This window comes from Triturus cristatus, chromosome 2_1 (genome assembly GCF_964204655.1).
Source record: "Triturus cristatus chromosome 2_1, aTriCri1.1, whole genome shotgun sequence".
Lineage (NCBI taxonomy): Eukaryota > Metazoa > Chordata > Amphibia > Caudata > Salamandridae > Triturus > Triturus cristatus.
In genome coordinates this window covers 633,856,731-633,884,628 of record NC_140581.1, presented here as the reverse complement: position 1 = coordinate 633,884,628, position 27,898 = coordinate 633,856,731, and the positions used below count along the sequence as shown (strand labels likewise).

General features: G+C 42.2%; 1 protein-coding gene across 2 annotated transcripts in view; it reads left to right on the top strand.

Annotated features, from left to right (window-relative positions):
- NUDT12 (nudix hydrolase 12) overlaps positions 1 to 27,898 on the top strand; it is a 193,828-nt gene that overhangs the window by 50,689 nt on the left and 115,241 nt on the right. For both annotated transcript variants that reach the window (XM_085632571.1, XM_085632572.1), the window contains 3 exons: positions 7,022 to 7,406; positions 13,316 to 13,905; positions 27,397 to 27,564. In XM_085632571.1, the coding sequence (XP_085488697.1) occupies positions 7,201 to 7,406; positions 13,316 to 13,905; positions 27,397 to 27,564 (964 nt within the window). In that variant the 5' untranslated portion in view covers positions 7,022 to 7,200. The remainder of the gene's footprint in view (positions 1 to 7,021; positions 7,407 to 13,315; positions 13,906 to 27,396; positions 27,565 to 27,898) is intronic.

Genomic DNA, 27,898 nt, shown 5'->3' with positions numbered 1-27,898 from the left:
CATAGGTTTACCATAAATCTCAAAAAAAAATTGCATTTAAAAAACCGTACAAATTCACTGGAAAAAACCATAGGTTTCACACACGTTATAGTTAGGAATTAGCATTTAAAAAAACCTTGCAAATTCACTGAAAAAACCATAGGTTTCACACATGTTATAGTTAGCTGGACATTTCACTCGTAAAAAACCAATGAAATTCCCCCGTTATAGTTAGTGCAGGCAACTATAACTCACGCGACCGCAATCCTCTGCTGATGATGTCAGATATTACATCACTGATGACATATGTCTCTTTATGAAAAATAAATATTTGTAATATATGTATAGCTAAAGATTAATGGAAGAAGACATGGGTAAATAAGTGTCTAAATACAGTGATGTAATATCTGACATCATCAGCAGAGGATTGCGGTCGCGTGAGTTATAGTTGCCTGCACTAACTATAACGGGGGAATTTCATTGGTTTTTTACGAGTGAAATGTCCAGCTAACTATAACATGTGTGAAACCTATGGTTTTTTCAGTGAATTTGCAAGGTTTTTTAAATGCTAATTCCTAACTATAACGTGTGTGAAACCTATGGTTTTTTTCAGTGAATATATATATATATATATATAACAGCAAACCTCTCACACGGAGAAGGGAGTGAGCCGCACACATTAGGTGATGTGAAATCCATTTATTTCTTTGAAAGCGCTGGCGCTGGCATGTTTGTTCCTGATGCATTTCGGTCAGCATTGACCTTTTTCAAAGGAAGCCAGAAGCATCTAAAGGTCAAAAGGTAAACTGTCACTTATTTTAAGTGTTTGCCCCCTGGTGAACTCCAGGTTAGGCTTAAGTGGGGCATGCTGGTATATGGAGTTTCACTTTTGTCCCGCAGTTGTTTCCCTTAATGGGTGATGCTTAAAAGTTTTTTCCGCTGATTAGCGCTGTCACCTAATCCCCATGCATACTACCTTTCAAGTTGCTGGGGACTAAAGCCAGGATCCAGTTCCTGGCGGCTGCCACTGCCCTTGTTGCTTCCGCAAAACTTAATGGAGGGTCCGATTTCGGGCAGTAATGGCGCTCTTTTCCTTGGTGGTGCGTCGCTCTCGGCAGGACCACGCCGAAAAACACAACAGCAAACCTCTCACACGGAGAAGGGAGTGAGCCGCACACATTAGGTGATGTGAAATCCATTTATTTCTTTAAAAGCGCTGGCGCTGGCATGTTTGTTCCTGATGCATTTCGGTCAGCATTGACCTTTTTCAAAGGAAGCCAGAAGCATCTAAAGGTCAAAAGGTAAACTGTCACTTGTTTTAAGTGTTTGCCCCCTGGTGGACTCCACGTTAGGCTTAAGTGGGGCATGCTGGTATATGGAGTTTCACTTTTGTCCCGCAGTTGTTTCCCTTAATGGGTGATGCTTAAAAGTTTTTTCCGCTGATTAGCGCTGTCACCTAATCCCCATGCATACTACCTTTCAAGTTGCTGGGGACCAAAGCCAGGATCTAGTTCCTGGCGGTTGCCACTGCCCTTGTTGCTTCCGCAAAACTTCATGGAGGGTCCGATTTCGGGCAATAATGGCGCTCTTTTCCTTGGTGGTGCGTCGCTCTCGGCAGGACCACGCCGAAAAACACAACAGCAAACCTCTCACACGGAGAAGGGAGTGAGCCGCACACATTAGGTGATGTGAAATCCATTTATTTCTTTAAAAGCGCTGGCGCTGGCATGTTTGTTCCTGATGCATTTCGGTCAGCATTGACCTTTTTCAAAGGAAGCCAGAAGCATCTAAAGGTCAAAAGGTAAACTGTCACTTGTTTTAAGTGTTTGCCCCCTGGTGGACTCCACGTTAGGCTTAAGTGGGGCATGCTGGTATATGGAGTTTCACTTTTGTCCCGCAGTTGTTTCCCTTAATGGGTGATGCTTAAAAGTTTTTTCCGCTGATTAGCGCCGTCACCTAATCCCCATGCATACTACCTTTCAAGTTGCTGGGGACCAAAGCCAGGATCCAGTTCCTGACGGCTGCCACTGCCCTTGTTGCTTCCGCAAAACTTCATGGAGGGTCCGATTTCGGGCAGTAATGGCACTCTTTTCCTTGGTGGTGCGTCGCTCTCGGCAGGACCACGCCGAAAAACACAACAGCAAACCTCTCACACGGAGAAGGGAGTGAGCCGCACACATTAGGTGATGTGAAATCCATTTATTTCTTTAAAAGCGCTGGCATGTTTGTTCCTGATACATTTCGGTCAGCATTGACCTTTTTCAAAGGAAGCCAGAAGCATCTAAAGGTCAAAAGGTAAACTGTCACTTATTTTAAGTGTTTGCCCCCTGGTGGACTCCACGTTAGGCTTAAGTGGGGCATGCTGGTATATGGAGTTTCACTTTTGTCCCGCAGTTGTTTCCCTTAATGGGTGATGCTTAAAAGTTTTTTCCGCTGATTAGCGCTGTCACCTAATCCCCATGCATACTACCTTTCAAGTTGCTGGGGACCAAAGCCAGGATCCAGTTCCTGTCGGCTGCCACTGCCCTTGTTGCTTCCGCAAAACTTCATGGAGGGTCCGATTTCGGGCAGTAATGGCGCTCTTTTCCTTGGTGGTGCGTCGCTCTCGGCAGGACCACGCCGAAAAACACAACAGCAAACCTCTCACACGGAGAAGGGAGTGAGCCGCACACATTAGGTGATGTGAAATCCATTTATTTCTTTAAAAGCGCTGGCGCTGGCATGTTTGTTCCTGATGCATTTCGGTCAGCATTGACCTTTTTCAAAGGAAGCCAGAAGCATCTAAAGGTCAAAAGGTAAACTGTCACTTGTTTTAAGTGTTTGCCCCCTGGTGGACTCCACGTTAGGCTTAAGTGGGGCATGCTGGTATATGGAGTACGCGCATCGTATCACGTAAGCGCACCGTACTTATGATGTACGGAGCACGTAGCGTCAGCTTACCGTACGCGCACGGAAAAAAATGCATAAAAAAAAAAATTAACCATTCCATAATGCAGGATATAGTACATATATTATTTTATACATAGGTTTACCAAAAATCTCAAAAGAAAATTTGCATTTGAAAAACCGTACAAATTCACTGAAAAAACCATAGGTTTCACACATGTTATAGTTAGCTGGACATTTCACTCGTAAAAAACCAATGAAATTCCCCCGTTATAGTTAGTGCAGGCAACTATAACTCATGCGACCGCAATCCTCTGCTGATGATGTCAGATATTACATCACTGATGACATATGTCTCTTTATGAAAAATAAATATTTGTAATATATGTATAGCTAAAGATTAACCCCTTCAGCGCTGCGCGGATTCCCCCGCGGTGCTGAAGGGTTCGAGCGCGGGCGGGGCCATGACGGAACGGTTCCGTCATGAGCACAGCTCAACCGATGCTCATGACGGAACCGTTCCGTCATGGGCATGGAAGGGGTTAATGGAAGAAGACATGGGTAAATAAGTGTCTAAATACAGTGATGTAATATCTGACATCATCAGCAGAGGATTGCGGTCGCGTGAGTTATAGTTGCCTGCACTAACTATAACGGGGGAATTTCATTGGTTTTTTACGAGTGAAATGTCCAGCTAACTATAACATGTGTGAAACCTATGGTTTTTTCAGTGAATTTGCAAGGTTTTTTAAATGCTAATTCCTAACTATAACGTGTGTGAAACCTATGGTTTTTTCAGTGAATATATATATATATATATATATATATATATATATATATATATATATATATACATACATACATACATACACATATATATATATATATATATATACATATATATATATATATATACATATCTCCTCGAATTAATGCACATTTAAGCAAGCTATGCTGGGGGCCAAAGTCCTGCCCATTGAAGCCCCATGGGTCTGTAAATAGAAAAGTTCTTCAAATTTGAAATAGTTCTTAACCAGAGCTGTATGTGCGCAATCAATCACAAATTCTGTGGGATTATGGCATTCCACTCAACATGTTGTAGTAGATGGTTTAGTACTTTTAATGATTCCTCTTGGGGAATGCTTGTGTACAAAGCTTCAACATCTACCTTAATGAGTATCTCACAATCTGGGTTGACTTCAATGTGGCTGAGCGTGTTGAATATCTTTGGTGTCCTGCACAAATATTGGCATTTTTTTTAATCAAAAGTCTCAGGAAGTGATCAACAAACTTTGATAATGGCTCTAGGGCTGGCCCAGTGCCTTTAACAATTGGGCGTCCTGGTGGTGGAGTTTTTCCCTCATGTATTTTGGGCAGGACATACAAATACAGTATATTGGGTTTCTTTTCCATTAGGAAGTCTGCTTACTGTTTTGTGATCCATTCTTGTTCCTCAGCTTGTTTTACCATGTATGTGATATCCAACACAATGTAGTTCATTGGATCTTTTGCCAGTCTCTTATAGTTCCTCCGTTCACTTAAACATCTTACCCGTTCTTGTCTCTACATCTCCTTTGGGAGAATAACCACTGCCCCTCCTTTATCTGCAGTTTTGATTATCACTTCCCTATTGTTTGTTAAGTCCGCCAAAGCTAATCTTTTTGCTTTCGAAGTGATGTGGAATTGTTGATTCTGGCTGTTCTTCAGGGAATTGATCTCTCTTGTGACAGCTTTTTCAAAAGTTTGTACTTCGATAGGTAAGCAGTTTACTGGAGGATTGACGGTAGATTTTCTACATAGGCCAATGTTGGTCTACTTGTCTTCTGTTAGTTTGTCTAGAAAAATAGGTTTTTAGACAAATAATTTTGGAAACATTCTACCATCTCCTTTCTCAGAGTAAACCGGTTCTGTCCAAGTGTGGGTACTAACCCTAATCCTTTGTTCAATGTATTTTGTTGTAGTTCATTGAGGACCACCTTGCTGAGGTTGACCACTACATTCGGTCTCTGCTTGTCCCTGGTTGCTGGGATGAGTATCTTTGGTCCTTTCTTTCTTATTTTCCACATGGTGTGTTAATACTCCACATTTGAATTTTAGATTACCCTGAAGAAGACACAAGATCTTTTTCGGCAACTTTAAGGGTTAAAACATGTTTGTAATTACCATTCCTAAAGGTCAAGTGTTTCATTGATTACACATTATGATTGATATCTGAGTATTTTAATTATACCAGAGGTACTCTTGTAATAAACTAATTTTGGAGTATACCCCTAGGCTTTTTTAATTATGATTTCCGGTTGTGTCTAAATAAGAGGACCTAAGACATTGTCTTGACAACAGATTTCTAAGAACTCCCTGGGTCAAGATTATCTACCCTTGGTTGAGTCCACTGGAGTTACACTGTTCCTTCTCCAGTGTGAGAGGTCGTCAAATGATGAAGCATGCCTCGATAAATTAAGGGTGAGACGACCTCTCAAAAATCTTTTGATGATTCCCTCTCATAGAAAGTTAGAACTGTGAGTTATCAGTTTGGATCTTTCGACCCTTAAGTAGTTTTGTGTTGTGCAGTTAGTGTCAGGGGGATATACTTGAGTGTTTTACCTCCTCCACTCTTTACTTGTGAAACATAGCGTGTGGCTCAGCTTAGGTCCGAGAGGTATTCGTGACATTGATAGTCAATTGATTGACATTGTATCCCAGTTTATAAAAATATAATCTAGGGCGTTCAACAGGAAAACAGTGGATTGCCGATATCTGTTCGGATCCCAGCTTGAACCATACGGAGATATCAAGCTCCAGGAAACACGAATCCGCCCTGATTTTATGACGCCTACATCCAATGTGACTATCAGAATATAGAGCCTCCTACTAACAAGCTACATCTCTCGTTTTTTAACGTCTGTAAGTACCGATACGGATCTTGGACTTCGTGATCCATGCCCCACAATGTATACTGAGTAGCTGATAGGAGCACAAACCCACGTTTTTTTATTGAACTCTTTCAAGTACAGAACTGACCTACATCTTGTATGAGTTGCAGCTACCTTGACAGACCTAAACAGATCCCAAAAGGCAGGACTGCGAGTTATCACCGTTACTAATTTTTTTTGACGCATATTTTGGAATTCCACAATTGTTTTTGATTCGCTGTTCAAGTTTTCACTGACAAAACTTAATTGCAATATACGGTCCCCTGATGAAGGCAGTAGTGCCGAAACGCGCGTAGTTCACATCTACCGCATTGCCTCTATCAAGTTTTCATCTACTGCTTACCCCATCTAATCTGTTCTGACTGTGGATATGCTTTCCTATTTTGTTAATATGATGAATTATTCTATCTTACTTTCATTCTTGTACATAATTTTCGTATTTATTGTTATTTGTTAATATCTTTTGTCATTGGATATCTCTTTTAAACAAAATCAATCTAAATAAATTAAAAAAAATGAGATTTGAAAATAAATAAAACTATATATTTCTTTAATAGTGTATATTGTGAATGTTTTGTATGGTATGTAGAGTGGTTACGTTTTCATTCTCACCTAGAATAGCTCTTTGTTATTATGTTGAAGCTTGTTATAGTTTCTTTACCCGCTTAAAAATATAATCATGGCAGAAGGCTTGGCCTTCGATGATGAAGTTATTTCCTCTATTTTATCAGCACTGCCACTCCTATGTGACACCACCATAAGCCAGACAATCATTGGTACAAATGACTGTTAGGCACTAACAGAACGTATCCAAATCAAGACATTACTACACAGTGTAATAAATGACCAAAGTCACAAAAAAGGATTATTGGAATCTTACTGAGTACTCCTTGGAGGTTCAGGCTTCCGATGGTGGAAGGAGATGTTATTGGGACGCTAGGTACTCTTAAGGGGGCTGAGAGACGTGATGGCATAGTTATTCTCCACCCATATGCTACATATGCTACTGATCTGATCCTGGAAATCAGTTTGGGATTAGAGATGCATAAAGCTGTCGATGAGAGTTAGCAACAAGGTGTCGCTTTCCTCCTCTGGGTTTGAAGAGCTTCACTCTTGTTGTCTATTTGATGCCTATTAAAACAAATGGCTCCCGCATTTTCTCATTGTGCCCCTTTTGGTTTTCCATTGTATTTTTAACTTGTATTGATTTTTGTTTTGTGTCCTAGACTTTATGCTGGAATAACACTTGGGCATTCTGATTTGAACAGTATCTGCGGGCAGACAGAAAGCACAAGCCACCTGCAGCATTACATACGAACTTCAACAATTTTATATTACATATTACCTTATAGATGTTAATTTCTTATCAATTTCCTTGTTGAAAATATCACGTGATTACAATAAAATGGCCGAGACATCAAGAAGTCCCAGGGAGGATATTATTTCTCAGCTTCATGATCTGGCTGCACTTGGAGATGCAGCCAGACTTTCTGTGTTGCTTGGCCACGCCTCATCAATAATCAATGAAACTACCAAAAGTGGGTGGACAGCCCTCATGTATGCAGCAAGAAATGGGCACTTCGATGTTGTACAGATGCTTCTTAAGCACGGGTAAGCATCGGTGGTTTTTCTGGCCGTTGTCTCTGTTCCTTTGCCGAGACTGTGATTCCTGTGTGAAGATATATTATTTTTCTATATCTCTTGACCATCCTTTTTGTTACATGTGCATCTGTAAATTCACTGTGTTAAACGATATGTATAATTTTATGTAGTTAAGCTGATTGTCTGTGAATGATTTTAAAATAACAGATTTAATGTTTCTGTTTAAAACCAAATCTTCCCAATCCTGTTCACTTGTCCTTTTGTTACAGCAGAGGAGCTCAGCTGCTTTGGAGTTTCACCATGTGATGCTTGATGTCCTTGTACAGGCAAGCACTGCATCCAGACTAACTATGCAGCAGCCTGACAGTATTCTCACATATACACGAGTTTTAGCTGGCTCAAAAGTAGACATCTATTTCTGATCTGCTCTATTACTTGGTCTATAAATCTCAAATATGCACACCCAGACATTCAGTGCAGCATGACGTCACCCAAAATTCAGACTCATATTTGCCAACCCATATTTGCTAAGCCATCGCAGAGTTTGCCCTCACACTCTTAAATAGTTTCCAATCATTTATATTGAGTGAGACTGCATGGTCTGTTGACCTTAAATTACAAACTTTTTTAAAATTCTTTTACACATTGACCAACAGACATATAAAATAATTTTCTTCAACTTCAAAAATGCTCTTATTTCCTTTGCCTCATATTTAGCTGTTTATCCTCAAATATACCCACCATAATTGGGACCCTACAACGCACACCCCAGCACATTGAGTAGAAATTGAAGCAAGGGGCAATCACTTTTTCATCGGCATTAGACACCAGCGCTTCTAAGCAGCATCTTATAGCATCTGCCCACTGATAGTAAAGTAACAAGAACTTGCCTGATGGCCAGCCTGATATAGGTTTGATGCTGGGACTTCCATTCCAGCACCAAAGCCTGTCCTTAAATAACAAACGTATGGCGTGTCACAGAGTGGACAACTTTCCTTGTCCCTGTGGTGACATGTGCGGTCAAACAGCATCCGAACCAGTGCATGGCATTCCCTCCCAAAGGTGGTGTGTGTAGCTTTCGCTGTTGCAGTTTCTGAACATGTCATTGTTTGACAAACTGGTAGGCATTTCCACAGGGCTCTGTTAGTAATTTGCTGGTTTATCAACAAACTGGTCATACTTAACGTTTCTGATCAAGCCCTGGCTTTTCAGAGACCACTCTGGCCAAAATGCATCATTAACATCCCACCCTACCCTCAATTGCCAGGAGATTTTACAGCACTAAGAAGAGGATGAATGAAAAACCCTGTGCCTTGGTGCAAATTACCAGCGGTTTGTTTTTATTTACAAAAACGATACTTTACTTGCAGAAAATAAATTGCGAGAACACTAGTAATGCTGCTTACCAGTGCGGTTCTGAGTCGGCAACTTGCAAACGTTATATGGTAGAGAGATGCATCGCTTGTTGGACCTTGAAGAAGATGGAGGGAGTTTAAGAATGGCTAGGGGCGAGGTTAAAACGAGTGTAGCGCCTCCTCCGACTGCCAAAACCCAGCTTGCTTTTCAGTCTGCCAAAGTAGGAGAGCCTTACACATTTAGGGGGGGGAGGATATCCACTGCCACTTGCCTGACTCTAGAGGATATCCACTGCCACTTGCCTTAAACAAGAGGATATCCACTGCCACTTGCCATTCACAAGAGGATATCCACTGCCGCTTGCCATTCACAAGAGGACATTCACTGCCTCTTGCCTGATACAAGAGGCTATCCACTGCCACTTGCCTGGCAGGAGAAGATATACACTGCCGCTTGCCTGACACATGAGAGTATCCACTGCCGCTTGCTTAACACAAGTGAATATCCACTGCTGCTTGCTTGACACCAGTGGATATCCACTGCCATTATTCAGTTCGTCAATATTGTCTTGAGAGAGCACTAGGAAGCAGGAAGAGACAAAAAATAACAGATCAATTAAAAAATTTAAAATGTTGGCAATAAATACAATTGATGCTGTAACCGGCCTTCTATCGATGATGAACCAAACAAGTTACTGCAGTTGTTTCTGTCAGTTGTACGCAGGTTTGAATTGTATGCATTTTTTTGTTATCCTAAGTACCAGAGTGCTGGCAGTGTATTTAATCCTTATTTCCCTGAAAAGAAAAAAAAGAAAGTAACAGCACCTAGCCATGTTGTGTTTTTTTTTATTTTTTATCGTGGTCTGTGTTGAGCATTGAGTGCACAAAAGCAGCTATGTTGATACCCAAAGTGTTGTCAACATTTGATTGCAGTTAACTAAGTTTGGTTTACCTTAACCTCAGACTAGATCGTGGATTACCTAGGTTATGGGATAATTACAGACATTACCATGTGTTCTTCACTTCATATTACATTATTAGTGATGCGAATGGCTAAATACAGTTCCTACAGTAATTGTAAGTTTAATGTTCATGTACTATCGGTACACCCCATGCCTAGCATGTCTATTACACGCACACACGCACACGTTCCTTTTGCGGTTGTATGCAAGCAGGACAAGTTTGGCTTTGGAAAGTGTGTGTTTTATTTATTGCCAATCAGAAAAATGTTAATTTAGCAAAATATGGCAAATGATTTAGATTTGCATGGACACAATAAAAGTACTGTAACTTTCTAGGGGTGAGGAGGGGTTTCACTGTATTTGGCAGTGGAAATGTTTTCATACAGGAGAGCTCAGCTTCCACCATCCACAAAACTGCTGGATGCTCCAACCGCACGCAAAAAGTTCCCCATGTGTAAACCAGTACCAGTGGCACAACATTGACCCCTGTATTATTGGGATTTCAGTAAGAGGCTAGCACCACTAGGGAAACTCCCAGACATTGAAGACAGACCACTCTCTCCTGTGTCAGGAGACAGTCCGGTGTCAGGAAGGCAACATTACATTAAGTAGAAAACCCTTTCCTTCTGTTTCAATCAGCTCCATGAGTGGGTCAGGCAGGATGTTTTTGAAAGGTAAAACCACGCATTAATTGGTGAGGACCAAACTGGGACCAAAATTCACAGACTTCCACGCCAATATTTTGAACCACTGTGAACCAGGTCTACGGATATGCATGCCGTGCGTTCTATCCTATAGTCCTTTTTTAAGGCTCGCCTAACCCAGCGCATGCGCTGGTCTGTCGAGACAATTTGTGAGGGCTCCAAAAAGTGCTACCAGGCCAGCCTAGAGCTACAGTGCATGTACGCGGGGACGCGCGCCGCGCTTGACCGAGTTTACTTTCACTTTCGCGGCCGCTTGGCATAGCCAATAGGTCTCGCTTTTGGGACCTTATAAGTATTTAGTTATGAAACTGTTGCATGGCTAAACACTTATAAGGTCCCAAAGGCAAGACCTATTTGCTATGCCAATGCTTGTTCACTCTAGAACCCCAAAACAGTGAATTGTCTAACTGGCCTGTTATCTTATGTTTCTGAGAGCATAGTATACCTAGTGTCATATATGCAACAAGTTGACTGTGAACAACTATGGTTCTAATGCTATGATGTATTATAGAGGTAAATAAAGTTGAAAAAAATATATATATGCAGCAAATTTCACACCAAACAAAGGTTCCTAGATATATGGGTATAAAAATATTAGTATTTCTTTTAGTAAAGAATTAAGTCCGCGGTAGGAAAGCAGCCACTACTCCAAGCATTCATGAAAAAGATCACCTTTATGAGAATTGACGGGTCTGACAATTTCAGAGAGTTTTTTAATAAAGTTCTGATAAAATGGAAATACTCTACACGTCATTTTTACAAGATCAAGGTTGCTCTACCTGTATGGGAGGAGACCCCAACCAGGAAGGTTTAAAGATGTTGCATGATAAAACTTTTAAAGCCAGCCCCAGTGGTAATGAGGCAGACTACTTCACTGAAGTCCAAACTGTCCCTCAGAAAAGACATTTGCGGGCCTTTTTGTCTGATGTATCTGTCGTGGAATCGTAATTAGGCTTGGAATCCTTATCCTCCTCCACTGTGCCATACAGATTTAGAGGATGACAAAGGTTAAGGGGAGAAAACCAAACCGATTTCCCTGCATCGACGACTTCGCACTCTTTCATCCCTCTTTTTCAAAAGACTTGGATACATATCTATTGTGAAGACTTGAACCTGGGGCATAGAAACTACTGCTAACCATGCTTGATGTCCCTTTCAGCAGCAGCAAGAAAAGGTTTGCCTGTTTCTCTAGCATTCCTCCATCCCCATGCATGATAAGACTGAATACAAAGGGCCATATGTACTAAAGCATTTTCTCATAGACACAGAATGTGTAAACCCCTTTGATGCATCTGGCTGAAAGTGCCTTAAATAAAACCAGTGGCTTCCTGACATTCTGTGCCTGGTCCAATTTCATCTCACTGGTCTCTGTTTTTAAAATCTCAAGGAAGATTGGCCCGCACACATATGAAACCTCCACCACCATCTATGGGAATTGGGAGACTAGAATCCCATCTAATATGGCCACCACACTTGCACACTTCATCCCAGACAGCCATTCTAACATCTGAAAACTGAGGACAGGGTAAGATCAAGGAACCTACTCTCATCCAGATTCAGCAAACAACACTGATGCAGCGAAGCAGCAGTATCACAAGATGCCCAGCCAAGCTACTGTCCAACAGACAGAGCGGCAACACTTCACCAGTTTCCCCAAAATGCTCGCTTGCCTTTATGTGGGACTGAGCTGGTGAAGACTTGAGCAAGGAGGTGCATGCAAGCCACTACCCCCGTAAGAAAGTGAATTAATAAATGGAGTAAATGGCAGTCTACCCAGTCCACCGCAAGTAATCATGTTAGCAATTTCTGAGGTACAACACCAGATTTCAATAATTTAAAACTGCAATCAACCTTGGACAGCAATGGCACAGAGCAAAAAAGTTTAACTTGGGGGTGGGGGGGGGGGATTGTGTAAAGCGTTTAGAAATCCTGAAACAGTTAAAGAGCTAAAAACACAACACATTAAAAATACTAGTTCAATTTCTAAATTTTGAGAAAACATTCTAAACAAAATGACACAAAAACCTTCGAAAAATACAATAAGAGGAACCGGAGAGATGAATTTTTAAAGATTGGAGAGAAAAACCACCATGAAAAATTAAAGCACCATTAGAAAGTAATGTTCACATATGACAGGGATCTTGCCATGATTTCCGGCTGACCGCAGTGCGGCGCAGGCATGATTTGCCAAGCAGGTTATTCCTGGTCAGACTTTTTACTTTCCGACTTATTGTCTGAAATGGATGTTGGAATCCTCCAGTCGAGCAAGGCCGAAGTCCCTATGAAGCCAGATGGGTATTGAGTGGGGCCCTTCTGAAGCCGTTGGTTTTGGAGCAAAAATTCAAATCTGAAAAACATAATTTCACTCCTATGGAAGTCCTCCCCCAGAAATCCTCCAAGCTACTGTTCCTGGGCAGACAGGTGTTGCATACCTCACCCACAGCCTATCCGGTCACAAGGCCCAAACATTTGGCTGTGCTCTGGGAACAGGTTTCATACCTCATTAAGGCCAAGCACTGACAGGGCAGCTGCTGCCAGTATAATGCAGATTAGCTTCTACGAACTTGAGGCAAGGAAAATATAACTTTCTAAAAGTTATTTTTCCTACATATATATAAAAAATGTAACTTCTCCATTCAGTTGGATTTGTAATGAATATTAAAAGTAGTAGTACAAATAATTTTAATGTATAGACTGAGGCATTCCAGATGAAGAAATTAATTTGCAATGTAAACATTGTTTATTTATTATAGTTTTACTTTCTTTGCTTGTAGAATACCGCTAAACGAAAATAAATTGTATTGGCTAGCTTTTATTGACCATACTGTTAAAATGTTGAATTGGAAATTTAAAATGAGAAATTACTCTTTTGATCATATTATTCTAATATTTCGCAGGTGCGACAAGTCTTTGGTCAACAAATCAAAGCAAACTGCATTGGATATTGCCAAGCTCTGGGGCCATAAACATGTGGCTAATTTGTTGGCCTCTATTAAAGGTGGACATAAGCCATGGTTTTTGCCGGATGCAGTGGAAGAGCACGAGAATTACTTCAGCAGCTCCCTGTTGGACAGGAAGAGTGAGAAAAGGACAGACCTTGATTGGCTCCTAACCAAACAGAGCCAGGATGCCACGGTATACATTCTCTTTTCAAGTTTAAGCCCGTTGCTTGTTGTAGGGAAAGGAGATGATAATACAGAGGAAGCGGATGCCTGGCTCTGTAGGCTACACCATGAAGAGGTCAAAGAATACCTGACCCAGCCTGAACACGTATCCCTTATATTTCTTGGAGTGGAAATAAAGCAAAATGTGCTTCATTTTGTAAAAGAAGTGCATGCTGGTAAAGAGGAGGATGACGGCCTAGTAGCCTGGTTTGCACTTAACGTAGAGAATATTACAACTGAACAGTTCGAGAAAAAACATGAGGGGTGCTTTTTCCCCCAACCTCTGATGCCGTCACTCTTTCAGCTATCTCAGCAAGAGTCTGGTAAGTTACGACTAGTTACGTGGATTGTCAGAAATATTGCAGAGTTCTTGGAGTTCAGAAAAATTAAAGGGCTTCTTTGAGCCACTGACGAGCATTTAGAACCTGTTTGTTTTACAGTAACCCATTTTTTCCTGAAATTCAGGTGAAAGAGAAAATGAGTTGTTCATTACTGTAGTTTAATCGCTGCAAATGTTTTGATTAATACAAACATACAATAATGAGTTATACTATTTATAATTATAGTTGTAGATACTGAGCATTAATTGATATGACGGCATGAAATTCTCTTATAAAGCTTTATGGTTTTTATATTGAATTATTTCAGTTGGGCACAAAGCAAACCCATTTTGTGATAATTCGCTGTCAAACAGTTTTGCTTGTCTGCAGGAATCGGCCATATCGCATCAGTAAAGCCTAAATTTTTTGAGTCTTAAAACAGTGTCACTTGCTTCCTCAGGTTATTGTAAACTAAAACACATCTATATGAATGAATGCTATGAGAAAGACAAGCTGCTATTAAAGTTCTGGGAGTGTTATCCTCTCTTGAGGAGAACTCTAGAACTCTACTTAACTGCATGTTCTGCTGCTAGCCTGTCCTGGTTCAGAACGCCTAGTTCAAGGTGCCTCACCCTGTTTTCCGCCATGACCCCTGCTGCCGATTTAGCTTTTATCCTCAAACTCTGTAAAGTCGGTCTCATTATTTGTGAATCGAAAAGAAGTAAACCTTTTATTCCATGCTGGCCTATTTTGCCGGGGTTAATGGGGTTCTACAAAGTCTCCTGTTGCTCAAAGTGTCCTACTCACACTATGTGGTTTAGGTTCAGACTTCCTATTAATCTTCCATCTCTCTGGAATTCTCTATATGGCAAAGTGCACTGTCTGGCTTTCAGTGCACAGGAAGGACATTTTGTGCTTGCACTGGAAATATGACCCAGTGCTTTCAGACCAGGGTGTTATATGTGAGAATACATTAACACAAATATTTTTTCTTGAGGGCCTGGAATAGGAAGCGCAATACAATATGAGAGGTGCACACCTCATTGAAAAGACTATGTTGTCACCTCAAACATGCTTCCTTTTTTCGTGCTGGTACAGGAATCCTCAGCAGTGTGCAACAAGCATGTTGACCATTTGCTGCTGTTAGGTACTTCAGGGCTACTAAGCTAAACTGACGGTGAACAACCCAGCCCAGAGTTTCAGTAAAACTTTACACTAGAAAAGCTCTCTCGACCTGAACTACCATTATGAGGCCAACATGTGACCCCACCAAACGCACTCTGTGAAGTTGCCCGTCACCACTGTGAGTTCATTGGTTCTAAAGACATGTGACCTGTCTAGAGACTCCTTCTGAGGTAGTTGGTCACTGTTGACACCTTAAACTCACCCATGAGTTTCTGAACACGCAAAAATTACTTCGAAAAGTTAGATGATTACTCAGAGGTGTTGTAGCAAACAGCTGACTTTGCCCTTAGGAAGTTTTATCAGGCTCTGAATGTGCAAATGAATTGTAGTGGGTTCCAGTGCCGTGCCCTCCATATATATAAAGAGAGACATGAGGCTCCTTCTAGCTGTAGAGCCCCTAGCCACTGCCATCAGATCCTCCCCATAGATACACGGTGTCCTCACCCCACCAGGACAGGTCCTATAAAGTCCTCCCTGTATGTGGACAATTTTCTCTTGACTATAACGAAACTCAGTACCTCCCTACCAATGCTGATATCTTTGCTAGAATAAATCTCCAATTTCTCTGGAAACAAGATTAACTGGGAGAAATGTGAGGTGTTGCCCATGCCCTGTGTAACCACCCTTACCTGCATTGACTGCTACAATTTGAAATGGGTCCCAAAGGGACTGCCTAGGAATTGGAATCAATAGAGGATTGACCAGTATGTTGGAGGCACACGCTATTTCCATTAATAGCTCGGTCCCGTGCCTGGTTTGCTAGGTGATCCCAACTCCAGCTGTCATATTGAGGAGCACAGGTAGTCAAAAGGGTAATTGTGTCAAGATACAACTATGTATTTAGAATGCTACCTGTACTAATGCACAAATCTATTCTTTTCCAAAGGGACTCTGATATGAAATCATTAATATGTGGGGATAGGAGGCCAAAGCTAAACCCCAGTAAACTCTATGCTCATACTGAAAATGGTGGACTGTAGATGCCCCTTAAGTGATTGTACTACTTTGCATGCCAACTCTCACAGTTTGGCTGTCGGTCACCTCGGGCATTACACCTTAGCCATTGAGAAGAGATATTTATAGCCTGTGATTCTAACTTAGGTGTTTTAGACAGATTCAAGCCACTCTCACCAAAAGAGGATACCTGCTGGTTTAAGACTTGCTAGCTGCCTGCCTGGAAATCCACACTTGGCCTTTTAATAATTAGCCTTTGGCTTCATGCTTTAGCCCCTCCTTGGCATAGTGACAGATTAACAGTGGGCGGCACTACTGTCCCCTGGGCTAGATGGAAAACAGCAGGCATTATACACCTAGATCAGCTTGTATTTACTGATAGGCTGAAAATGTTTTGTGACCTTCAAACCAAAGTCTCACTGGATCTGACACCACAATGGAAATACACACAGTTATCCCATTGCATTTGATTGGGTAAAACACCCCTAAATATCCAAACTTCCCCAAAACAAAAATACCTTGAGATTTGGGAGTAACTTAAAGGGGCTGTATCTGGTATGTATGGTTTACTGATAGAGCACATTTACTCTACTTAAGTAAAAGAGGTGATGAGGGGTTCCTGGCAAACATCACTACAGCTTAATTACACACCTTGAGGGGTGTGGAATTCAATAAAATATCTACTTGTCCATGGGGCAGGTTGCTTCATACATCTATTTGTCTAGTAACAAAATCCACTTGCCCCTTTGGTGCCATGTAGTGCAGCGACAAATTATGGCAGCAATCTCATTATATAAGAGCTCTGATATATCCTCTCTGATTATGCCAGGTCTCATACCATAGTAGTGTTTGAATAACTGTAAACCCCTTGTTGCCACGTTTTCGCAGATCTACATACTGGGGCTTAAGATAGTGGTACGCAATAGTTCCAGTGTTAGAATGCCCTTTTGAGTCTGTGCAAACCTATTAACTTGCATGTTTTAAGTTTTTCAACAACTCTAATCTTTTTCCATACTGAGAAATGTTGGAAATTTACTCGTGACTATGGCAGATGTAAACCTTCTTCCAGAGTTGGGGAGAAAAGTGGTTGGAGGGAAAGTGAACTTGCAAACACTCAGATTTTCGCATGAGCAAATCGACACATGCACATTTGCTCCTGCTAAAATGCAGTTCACAAATATTTTCTAGCAGTACTTTTTCTTGTCCTACTTCTGTAAATACTTGGGAATTCACGAAAGCTGTATAGCTGCACTTAATGCAAGGACATATACCATGGGTGTACTTTTGAGACTTTCTTTAATAATTGGGCCCCTAATTTGGTCTGGCATTGACAGTGACCTTTTGTGTTTATTAAAATTCTGTCTCTCTCTCTGTAGTTTTTTTCAGTGCCAGTAACTACTGTGGCAGTGTGTGCTTTTTTAAACCAAAAAATAGTTTTTGCTGTTGCCAATGTTTGTTACAATGGTGAGGGCCCAGCAGCTCCCACACCAATAAGGTTTTTCAAAAACCAAGTCAAAACAAGTCACACATTGACAAAACTAAAAAGCTGACCACCAATTTCAGACCTACCGGCTTTGCCAATGCTTGTTTTTTGTTTCCCATAATCGTATTGAAACTGGTTACACTGATTTTCCATTATGAATATTTTTGGGGAATTAGTAGCATGCATCAACACGTTACTAAATGATGCTGCAAGAAATGGTACCTGAAATTTTACAGTAGTTGAGCAAAATGTTTTTTTTTTCCTGTTTTCATTTTTTTATGAACATTTTATTTTGAAAGCAAAGAATCATCAATCTTTCTTTCAAGCTTCTGCAATATTTGCATCAAACCAGAGAGCATTCTGGGAGCATTATACATAGCCTCATATTGCTAACCTTTGAAAACGTGTGTACACATTTTTGTACTGGAACTAGTCCGTAGTGCAGTCGGAGCTTACAACGTTTACTTGGAGCACTCACCCAAATAATGTAGGCTTTCAATTAATGAACCATAAATACAAGTTTAAACCGCATTAACATATGGGCAACAATATTACCTTGACTGCAGACAGTGCCCTTCCCTGATCCATAATGTGGTACTGCAAACTGGCAGCCAAAGGGTTTGTGCTGCAGGGGGTTGGGCCTACTTGTCCCAAGAACAAAATTCACATGATAACTTGTTGCCCTAATCCATGGATTATGGAGTTGCACCAAATCAGAACAGAACTGGCTGCAATTTGATCTACGCTCTCAGATTCTGACAAAATGTCTTTCCATTCCCTTGCTAAATCTGGTGCTTCTCAATTTGTCAGGGTGGGATGTATGACGACTTAACGAAACCCTTTACAACACAGGCTTTTCATTCGCCTGCATTACAACGGCAATGCCCTAACAATGCCAGATTTCACAACGAAACAATTTTTCACGCCACCAATAGGTAATCATGGAATATGCCATTACCACAAACGGCATTATCACCCATACTTATTCCAAGCTTACAGTAAAATGGCTAATGGTATTAAATGATAATGCCTATGTTTTTGGAAACGCGTAGTGAAGGTTCCACTTACTGATGTAGTCCTACCTTTTTGTTGATTATGTCATTTCGGGAAAAGTGTACCACATTGCCAAAAGCGTCACTGCCTGCATCTCTCTATCGGTAACGGACAGCAGCATTGCATGTAAACATTTCAGAACAGTAAGCTGTTAATTGTATTTGAATCAAGACGACTATGTGGTCTCTCTGTTATGCTTTTACAGAGTAAGAGAGTTACCCCAGTTAGGTCAGAAGGGGCTGGGTGGGAAAGTTATACACAACAAAATTGCCCTCTGTGCTTCAATTCTAAAACAGACACAATCTAATAGTATCCACTGAACCAAAACCTTCTAAAAAGAAGTCACTATATCACAAAATTAAATATGTTCTGTATCAATTTATTGCATACATTTTCATTAAAAAATTTACATACAAACCATAGTTGTTTATAAAAACTCCTAGGAATAAAATCACCTTGACAATACTCGAATATTGAATGATACACAATCTCATCAAATGTTGACACATCTGTGTCTCGTGTTACATTCAACAAATATTTATACAATTATACCAGATAAAAACTAAAATTCTAATTGCATGTACCAAGTGTTGAAGCAGCGTTTTGGCGATTGTATCTTCGCCTTCTTCAGGACTTGTGAATCACATTCTTTGTTGCATAAAAATTCATTTTAAATCTAAAATCGTTTTTAAAACAGAAAGGAGAGAAGGAAATTGGTTACTCTTTGATCCTAGAATGGGTTGGTTCAGTGTGCACTACCATAATAAATTATTACATCATTTTACTTAATCCATGTTGGTCATATCTATTTCACAAATAGATAATGCCTCAGGTGCTGTTCTTAATCCTGGGCAAACACAAACAAAAAGTGCCTTGGGTATTAAACTTAATCCTGGGCGGACAGGGTCCATGTACACTATATGAAACCTGCCTATTATTGTTGTTAATATTTCATAAACAGCTAAGGTTTCTATCGTAACCTTAAATGAACTAAATCACGCCCATTAGTACCTGTGTCGGTCAGATTGGCTTCCTTAGTGCGTTCCTTCCAATTATGGTGCACGTTTTTTTGTTATGTTGTCTTTGTCCTGTTTCTGGTCCATTGCTGCTTGACTAGAGGAAAGTTAATTGCTCCTAACGAGAGCATTTTGCAGGTGGAAAGTTTTAAGCAACAGGCTGCAGTGTTCAGTTTCCTGCTATGAGGCAATATTGAATACTTTACAGGACGCACACCCTTATCCCTAAAACCACCCCTTGCACAGCATTGAGCCCTAAGACCCACACGAGGCTCAACCCCCCATGCCTTTAAGCAACATTGAGTCAACTTGGCTTTCAGCACCTCTGCATTTCTTTGCTGCCATTCCTTTTTAATTGAAATGATGGGAAGCAAACCCTTAGCCCTAAAACCGCCACTTCCCCAGCTCTGAGCCCTAATGTGCACTGTCAAAAACATTCAACAAGGTCTACATTAACAGTGCATTATTTTAATTTACACTTGCCCATTACTTTTTTGATGAAATGATAGGACCTTATGTCCAGTGCATTGTTGTAATTCATACTCTAAATGCAGTGGTAACACAAACACAATAAATCTGTGATATACTGCCTGTCTTAGCGGCCAATTCTTTTTTCGTTTTAATTATTTTCATTGTAATGCTTTATTTGCTGTAAAATCCAGTGTTGTAATGCCTCCGTCGGGATTCAGACTTTGTTGTAAAGGCTTGTTGTTCTTAAGCCTTCGTTGAAAAGGACGTTTCCTGTCAGAGTGTGTAGCCTCAGCTTATCATAGGCCAGTTTGGCTGTCCACTACATTAGAAATAGCTAAAATGTGTGTTCTCAGGCACTGGAAGAACCACCCGTGCCTACCCATATTGAATGGCTGACTGAATTGGCAAAAATAGCAGATTGGGAGTGTAATATGTATATAAAAAGAAATGTCAGTTAGATTACTTCAGCACTGGTTAGCAGAAGTGCTTGTGCTCTTGCCTTCAAAGATGGTAGAAATGATTTACACCCAATTGGCATACTTAATTTATTTGTAAGTCCCTATAAAGTGGTACTACATGTACCCAAGGCCTGTAAATTAAATGCTACTAGTGGGCCTTCAGCAGTAATTGATCCACCCACTTAAGTATCCTTTTAAAACACGTTTCAGGCCTTCCTTTGTGGCCTATGTGTGCAGTTTTAAACTGCCATTTCAACCTGGCAAAATAAACCTTTTGCCATGTCCAATTCTTCCTTTTTAATTCTTATAAGAAACCATTAGGGCAAGTCCTGAACAGCCTAGAGGGCAGGATGCAGCGTATTTAAAATGTTGGACATGTACTTTTAAGTTTTACATATCCTGGTAGTGAAAAACTCTTAAATACGTTTTCACTACTGCAAGGCCTACATTTCCCATTATAATCACATTGGATTTATCTTATTATATTTATTAAGCTGTAACTTCCAGTTAGGAGCAGGTAGATGGCTCGAGTGTGTTGTCTAAAGAATTGTAATTAAGCCCTCTTTAATGGTAAAGTAAGATTTTTAATCACCATTCTGAAAATCCCACTTTTAGAAAGATGGTATTTTCTTTGTCCTAACCATTTGGTGCTTTCAGCCAGGTCCTGGGTCACATGACTTGGTGTGGCTGGCAGTGGTTATTTGTATATTGCTCCCAGACATTGAGACAGAGGGAAGATAGGTTTTGGCTGGATGGTTAACAAGGGGGAGGAGCTGTCACCTACCACACTTGTAAATCACAAAGGCTCTGCCTGAGCGCTCGTTCAAACGGACTGTCACTTTCTGGGGTCTTTTGTGACCCCAGAAAGTGGGCAGCAGGTATAAATATTGCACCTCAGACCCCAAATCTTCAGTACAATTGTGGACTCTGCAAGGAAGGAGGACTGCTGTGCTGCTGAAATGATTGCCACCCTGCTGGATTGCTGCTCTGAAGGACTGCTGCCCTGTTGTGATGACCTGCTGCATGCCAACCTCTTGCCTAGGTGAGAAGGACTGGATCTGCATCTAGTGAACCCAGGACCCCAGAGTGATTCTAAGGGCTAGTTGGTTGGCCTACTAACTAGAGCCTCCAGGACGGAAAGCTCCAACAACCTTGAACCCAGCACCAAGACTCTGCCATCTGTGAGTCCAACCCTGCCAAGTTATGCCACCCCACTCCTGGACCCTTGGAAGTGGGCCTGAAGGTGCCTATCTGTGGATCGAGCACAACTGATGCATCACCTCTACTACGTGGACTTTCCTAATACAGGCTCTCTCATCGCAAGCTTCTTCTCGACAAGATCCTCGCAGCTCCTTGGAACCGAGGCATCGCCTCAGCTGCACAGCGCATCTTTAACACTGGACTTCACATCACAAGCCCTTGCCAACGGGGATCTTCAACTGCGACACAGGATCTCGCACTGCAGCCTCGAAGCTCCTTGACAGCACCGCATCACCTCGACTGCACAACGTGGGATTCCGCAGCTCTTCACAACCAGGATTTAAGGTACTCCTGTGCAGCAGGCCTACCCGGGTCCCTGTTGCTGGCTTGCGCTCCATTGTTGTTGGCCTGAACTTGTGACTTTGTCCCGGTCTGGTGCAGTCTATTTTCACAGAAATCTTTAAACGTGCATATCTCCAGTTCTACTTATTGGGTTTTTGTGTTGTGGGCCTTTATTTATTTATTAAAATGTACTCTTTGTCTAAATTGGTCTGTGATTTTTCTTGTGTTTTCACTTTATTACTCTTTGAAGTGCTGCACAAATACTTTACACATTGCCTCTGTTTTAAGCCTGAATGTTGTGTGCAAAGCTACCAGAGAGTTAAGGACAGGTTAATTTGGGGTTTTCTTGTGCCACACCCTCAGGGTTGTGGTTCCTGTTTGAGAAGGATTTCACCCATCTCAACCAGTAACCCAATTTCTTACATGCATGGAGGAAAATGTGTGCAAGATATGTAAGACTTTGCAAGAAGAGTTGTGTATTTTGTAATTTATTCTTATACCTGGATACTATTAAATTTGGGAAACTAGGGAAGTGTGAACAGTTCCTTTCATAGAAATCTTGTAAGATGTGTGTTTTATTACAAATGAATTTGTGATATTGTATGGATGATAGAACTTGTGATGGTTTATGATTAAATTTATTTTCTATGAAATATCCACTTGTGAATTTGTAATCGGCCAACAGATTTTTTTAGACATTCAACATATTAACCAATGGTTAAATATTGTGAAAAAAGAGGTGAGCCTTTTGGTTCTTCTTCCGGTTACTGTTAGGAGTGGCTGTTGATAGTAAGGTGTAGAATGCTTAAACCTCTTGGTGCCTTTGTTGTGGGTTCTCCAACTTGGAGATTATCCTGCTGTAAGGGCATCACTCCCGACAAAGATTAAGTCTGGAAGACAACCTGAGCAGGACGCATAAAAGATGAACCAACCAAACTGGTGAAGACTGAGAATAAACATCACCCATCTGCTGTACCTGTACAAGAGTGGGATCTTTTTGACTTCTATGTTGCTTCAGTTCAAATTTCTTTCTGACCATTGGGGGGGTCCTCCTCAGAGTACCAAGGATTACTGCACTACCAGAGCTGGTGCCTGACTCACAGCCAGCTTCTCAGAGGTGAGGGCACATCACTTGGAGTTTAATCTGGAGGAAGAGCTGTTTTCCTGCCCTAGAATGCCTGGAGAATCCTGCCAGGAAGGAGAGGGAAGGAGCGAGGTAAGCCTACAGGAGGATTTGGATAGTGGTGTGGTAAACAGCACTTGACCCCAAGGCTTTGGGATCATCTGGCAAATAATTCTGAAAATCGTGTCTGGCTCGGAGCAGGTCTCTATCACCGAAGGAGAGGCTTTGTGGCTCTTCCGAAGTGTGCCCATGCAGATCGCCCTGTGAGCTCCACTGTTGCAGCCTGACATTTGCCCACTGTGTGTGCGAGCAGTTGTGCCTCTGAAGAAGAAACCATTGCCAAGCCATGTTACTTGCCCTATCTGCCTGAACAGACTATGTGCTGCAACCTGTGGCACTTGCCCCAAGTGTGCCTAAGAGGTCTGCTGGCTGAAGAAGAGACTTGTGTTAAGCTCATGGGCTAAGAGTGCCCATAATGACGTTTGCACTGGTTAGCCCTATAGCACTTACCCAGCATGTGACAGAAGAAACTAGGCCTCTGTAGGTGACACTGCTCTTTTGAGGCATTTGTCACTGTGTGCTCTAGTGACTGTGCGGCCGACTGAGGCACTGTTTGCCTGATTGGACTAAGAGGCTGCTAAGTTGAAGCACCTTACAATGACTTAACTGTTGTCTCTTGACCTGTGAACAGAGCAGACTGCATCTCCATACTGACACTCCAGGATGCCAGATCATCTGAATCACCGACCGCGAGGCAGTCAAGAAGGAAGGATGCCCTACAGCAACTTCCAGGGCCCAACCTCCAGCCAATGCTGTGCTGGAGAGAGGGTTCTTAACCAAAAGAAACAAATACAAAGAAAAAAATAGTTCCATAACTGCAAGCATTGTTCGTATCCCAAGCTGTAGGAGGCTGGCCTAGTATATGGTGCATCCTTATTTAAATGATGCACCTTGCACTAATTCAGGTAACCCTTATGGTGATTTTAGTGGTCTTTGATAACCATAGAAAGCTCTCAAGGTGGTAACTGTGGAGAGCAGCCTTCAGCCTTATCTCGAAAGGGTGCTAAGCACCTTTTTTTATCAGTTTAATCATGTAGTGTAGGTTAAATGAAAAAGAACCACACATTGTTTATATAAAATACTTCTATTTATTACACAACACTCACTAACACATAGGTATATCTCCTTCCCAGAGATATCAACACAATACACAAAACTACCTCAATTGCAATAATGTAAGTAGCACAAAATACAGTGGTCTCCAGGGGGAGCCAAACCATATATTAAGAAAGTGGAATGAAAACTGCAGGAGAGGACGGGACTTGGACCAGAAGACCCAGAGGAGCCGGGGACACAAGGAACCACCCAACATAAGTACCCAGGAACCCCACGGAGGCTGTGTGCAAAGTGAGAACACAGCCGCATGACCAATAAAAGAGAATGAAGGAGTGGCGGTTGCAGTTTTGCAGAAGAAGGACCCTTCCCAGAGGACCCCGAAGAATTCCCTTGGAGGACGGAAGGTTGGAGAGCCACCCTGCCTGTGGATGCCCTGGAGACCAAGTTACCTACACCAGGGAAGCCAGGTGCATCTGGGAGGAGATGTCGGAAACCTCAGTAGACGACAATGGAAGACTTTGAGAAAAGTGCTCTGGAGAAGAAGGTAAAGAAGTCTGGTGGATTCCAAGGGTGGATTCTTGAAGCAAGGAACCTGCAAGCAGAGGGGACAGAGTCTGTCACTCTGGATTAACCAGGAGGCATGGAACCTATGCCAGACTGTTCAAAAGTGTTGATTGTGACCTTGTCGCTGCAGCTGTGTGGACCAGGCGGCACTGAGGAAGGCCAGGAGCTGTGCACGAGCTGTCCCACGTCCTATGTTGGATATCGATGACTAGGTGGTCGGTGTCCATCGGGAGCACCAACAAGCCTCGTTAGCCGCTACTGATGTGGAGAGCGAAGAAGCAGCAATGTTGGGACCAGCAAGGTCCAAGGGAGATTCGCAGCAGGCCCTGATCAAGCAGGGTAGCCCACTGAAGCAGGAGAAGACCCTCGGGAGGACCCACAGGCCAAATGCACAGGAGTTTCAAGAGGACCTTGAGCAGGTCACCAAGAAGGAAGGCCTAGGGTGCACAGGATGCGGGGAGGACGCTGTACTTGGTAGGAAGAGATGAGAGAGCTGCATCTTTTTGTAGCCTGAAGATCTCTGGAGTGCAGAGCCAACAAGCCTTGGCAACGGCAAGTCATCGCGGGGCACAGGGGTTCAGTCCCAGGGGTTCCGACAAGGGATACTGGCCTCAAAATTGCAGAGACGACAGGCCAGGCCTCGAGTGAGTTGCAGAACCACCACCTGTTTTAATGAGCCTTACGAAGCCCGTGGGACGTCAGATACACTGGAGCGACTCCTTCACTCCAAGGGAGATTACTTTGCGTCTCCTTGATGCCCACAGGTCTGGGAAAGAACCTGGAAGGAGCACAGACACAGATGACAAAGAAGACTTGCAGAACTGCAAGACCAGGAGCAGCAGAAGTCTTCCTTGATGCAGTCTCTGTTGCAGACAAAGTCCAGCGAAGTCCAAGTGTCCAGATGGTCGAAGACTGACATGGTTTCAGTCTGAGCCTTTTCCCACAATGAATCTGAGGACCCACCCACAGGTAAGTGTGTAAGTACCCTAAAGGAAGGGTTGGGCAAACTACAAGGTCCCTCCCAGAGCAGGGGCTGGACAGAGGGGAGGATACTCCCTTGTCCTTTGTCCAGTTTTGCACAAGAGCGGGAGCCAAAGGCTCCCTGAACTGGCTCAAACTGGAGTATGCAAGGAGGGCACCAAATGTGCCTTTCAAAGCAATCTGGTGGCACTGGCAAGCGTCGCCACCCTGCTCAATAAACAAGTCCTGTCTGGGAAGTGGTCCCACACCTGCAGCAGGAAACCTATTGTTCTATCTTCCCCTGCTTGAGCTTAGTTTGGCAGCAGGAGGGCAGAATCGTATCCTTGATTGGCAGCAGCACCAGCTTCCTATCTGACCCTGAAAGGCTGTAACCGGGAGTACAGGGGGGTACCCGAGGGGAGCACCCTGTACATGGGATCATACTTCCAACACTGGAATCGGTATTTGGGTATGATTCCAACATGTTTGATACCAAACATGACTGGGTTCGATGCAGCCACTATATAGTTAGACATCTTGTAATGACTGATACCCACTATATGTATTAAAATGTCTGACCGCACTTACAAAGCCAAGAGAATCGACATTGGGGTTTTTAGTGGTGTTCTGTTCATGCAGGATCTCCTCACACTTATAGCCAAGCACCCTGCCCTCAGGACTGAAGAGCCTGCCATAGGAGTAACTTATGGGTTTTAAGTGTAGTGACGTCCGATATTAGGAAACTTAAATCTGTCGTGAGAGATGCTAGTACCAACTCACACAGGCTGTAATGGCAGGCCTGTAGTCACACTTTAAGTGGACTCCCATGGGTGGCACAATACATGCTACAGCCCAGGGGAGACCCCTGGTGTACCTATACCCTGGGTACCTTAGTATCATCTACTAGGGACTTACAATGGTACACCAGTAGCCAATTGTGAATGTTCAAAAGTACTTACCATAGTCCGGTTAAGGAGAAAGCACAGTGACTGGGGTCCTAATTAGCAGGTTCCCAGTCAGACTAGGTCAAAAACACTGATATCTTTTAAAAAGTGGGAGTAACCATGAAAACAGATCCTACTTTCCTACCCATGCCTTTTAATTTCAAAACTTAAAATGCAAACTTAAACTTGTAACTCTCATTTTTTAATGGTACAGCTTAAATCTACTTATGCAGTCTGTTCGTAAATGCAGACCTACTCCCTGCTTCCACAAACATTCATGCAGCCATTAACAAACACTAACCCCTACAAAACGCCAGACCTATTGGTTTTGCTAATGTATGTTTGACTGATCAAATGTCTTTATTGTATTATTTTTCATTAACTTTTGATAAAGAGTTCCTACCAGTGGAAATTTTAAGTATCATTTTAAGCATTTTTCGCACCACTCACATTCTATGCCTTTATGCTGCGTGTAGAAAGAATCCACATTCGGGAGTCACTAGTTTGTGGAGAATTGATCCTGGTCTCCGATGAGAGACAATTATTGTACCGAATTGACAATAAAAACACGTTTTGTTCATTGGCTTTCCAATAATAGCTGTTGCTTGTTGTTTGTCCTTTGAAGGAGTGGTCGCACAGGCGAGATCTGTTCTGGCCTGGCATAGTCGCTACAGGTTTTGTCCGACATGTGGAAGCCCAACCAAGATCGAAGAAGGTGGATACAAAAGAGCATGCTTGAAGGAAAAATGTGCCAGTCTCCAAGGTGTCCATAATACTGCATACCCACGAGTTGGTAAGGATGCTTTACAACAAAGCTACCTGTTTAAGATGATTTAACCTAAGATTTGTACTGTAAAAGCAAATTTGGTAATGTCATTTTGGTCTGTGGAGATATATTAAGCTGGATTTAAAAGCCATATAATTTTACATATGTCCTGTTGTGGGAAAGAACCGAAACACAAAGGTGAAGGGTGTAAGGCTTGCTGAAGTCTCGTGCATCTGGCATGCGCTCGATCTTCAATGCAGGCGTCTGTCTTGCTCTCCCTTCTGCTGTTCTCCAGACGGAGACCAGCCTGCTGCAGATGATTCTTGGTCTTACTTGGTCTTAGGAAAGGTGTTTCACATGG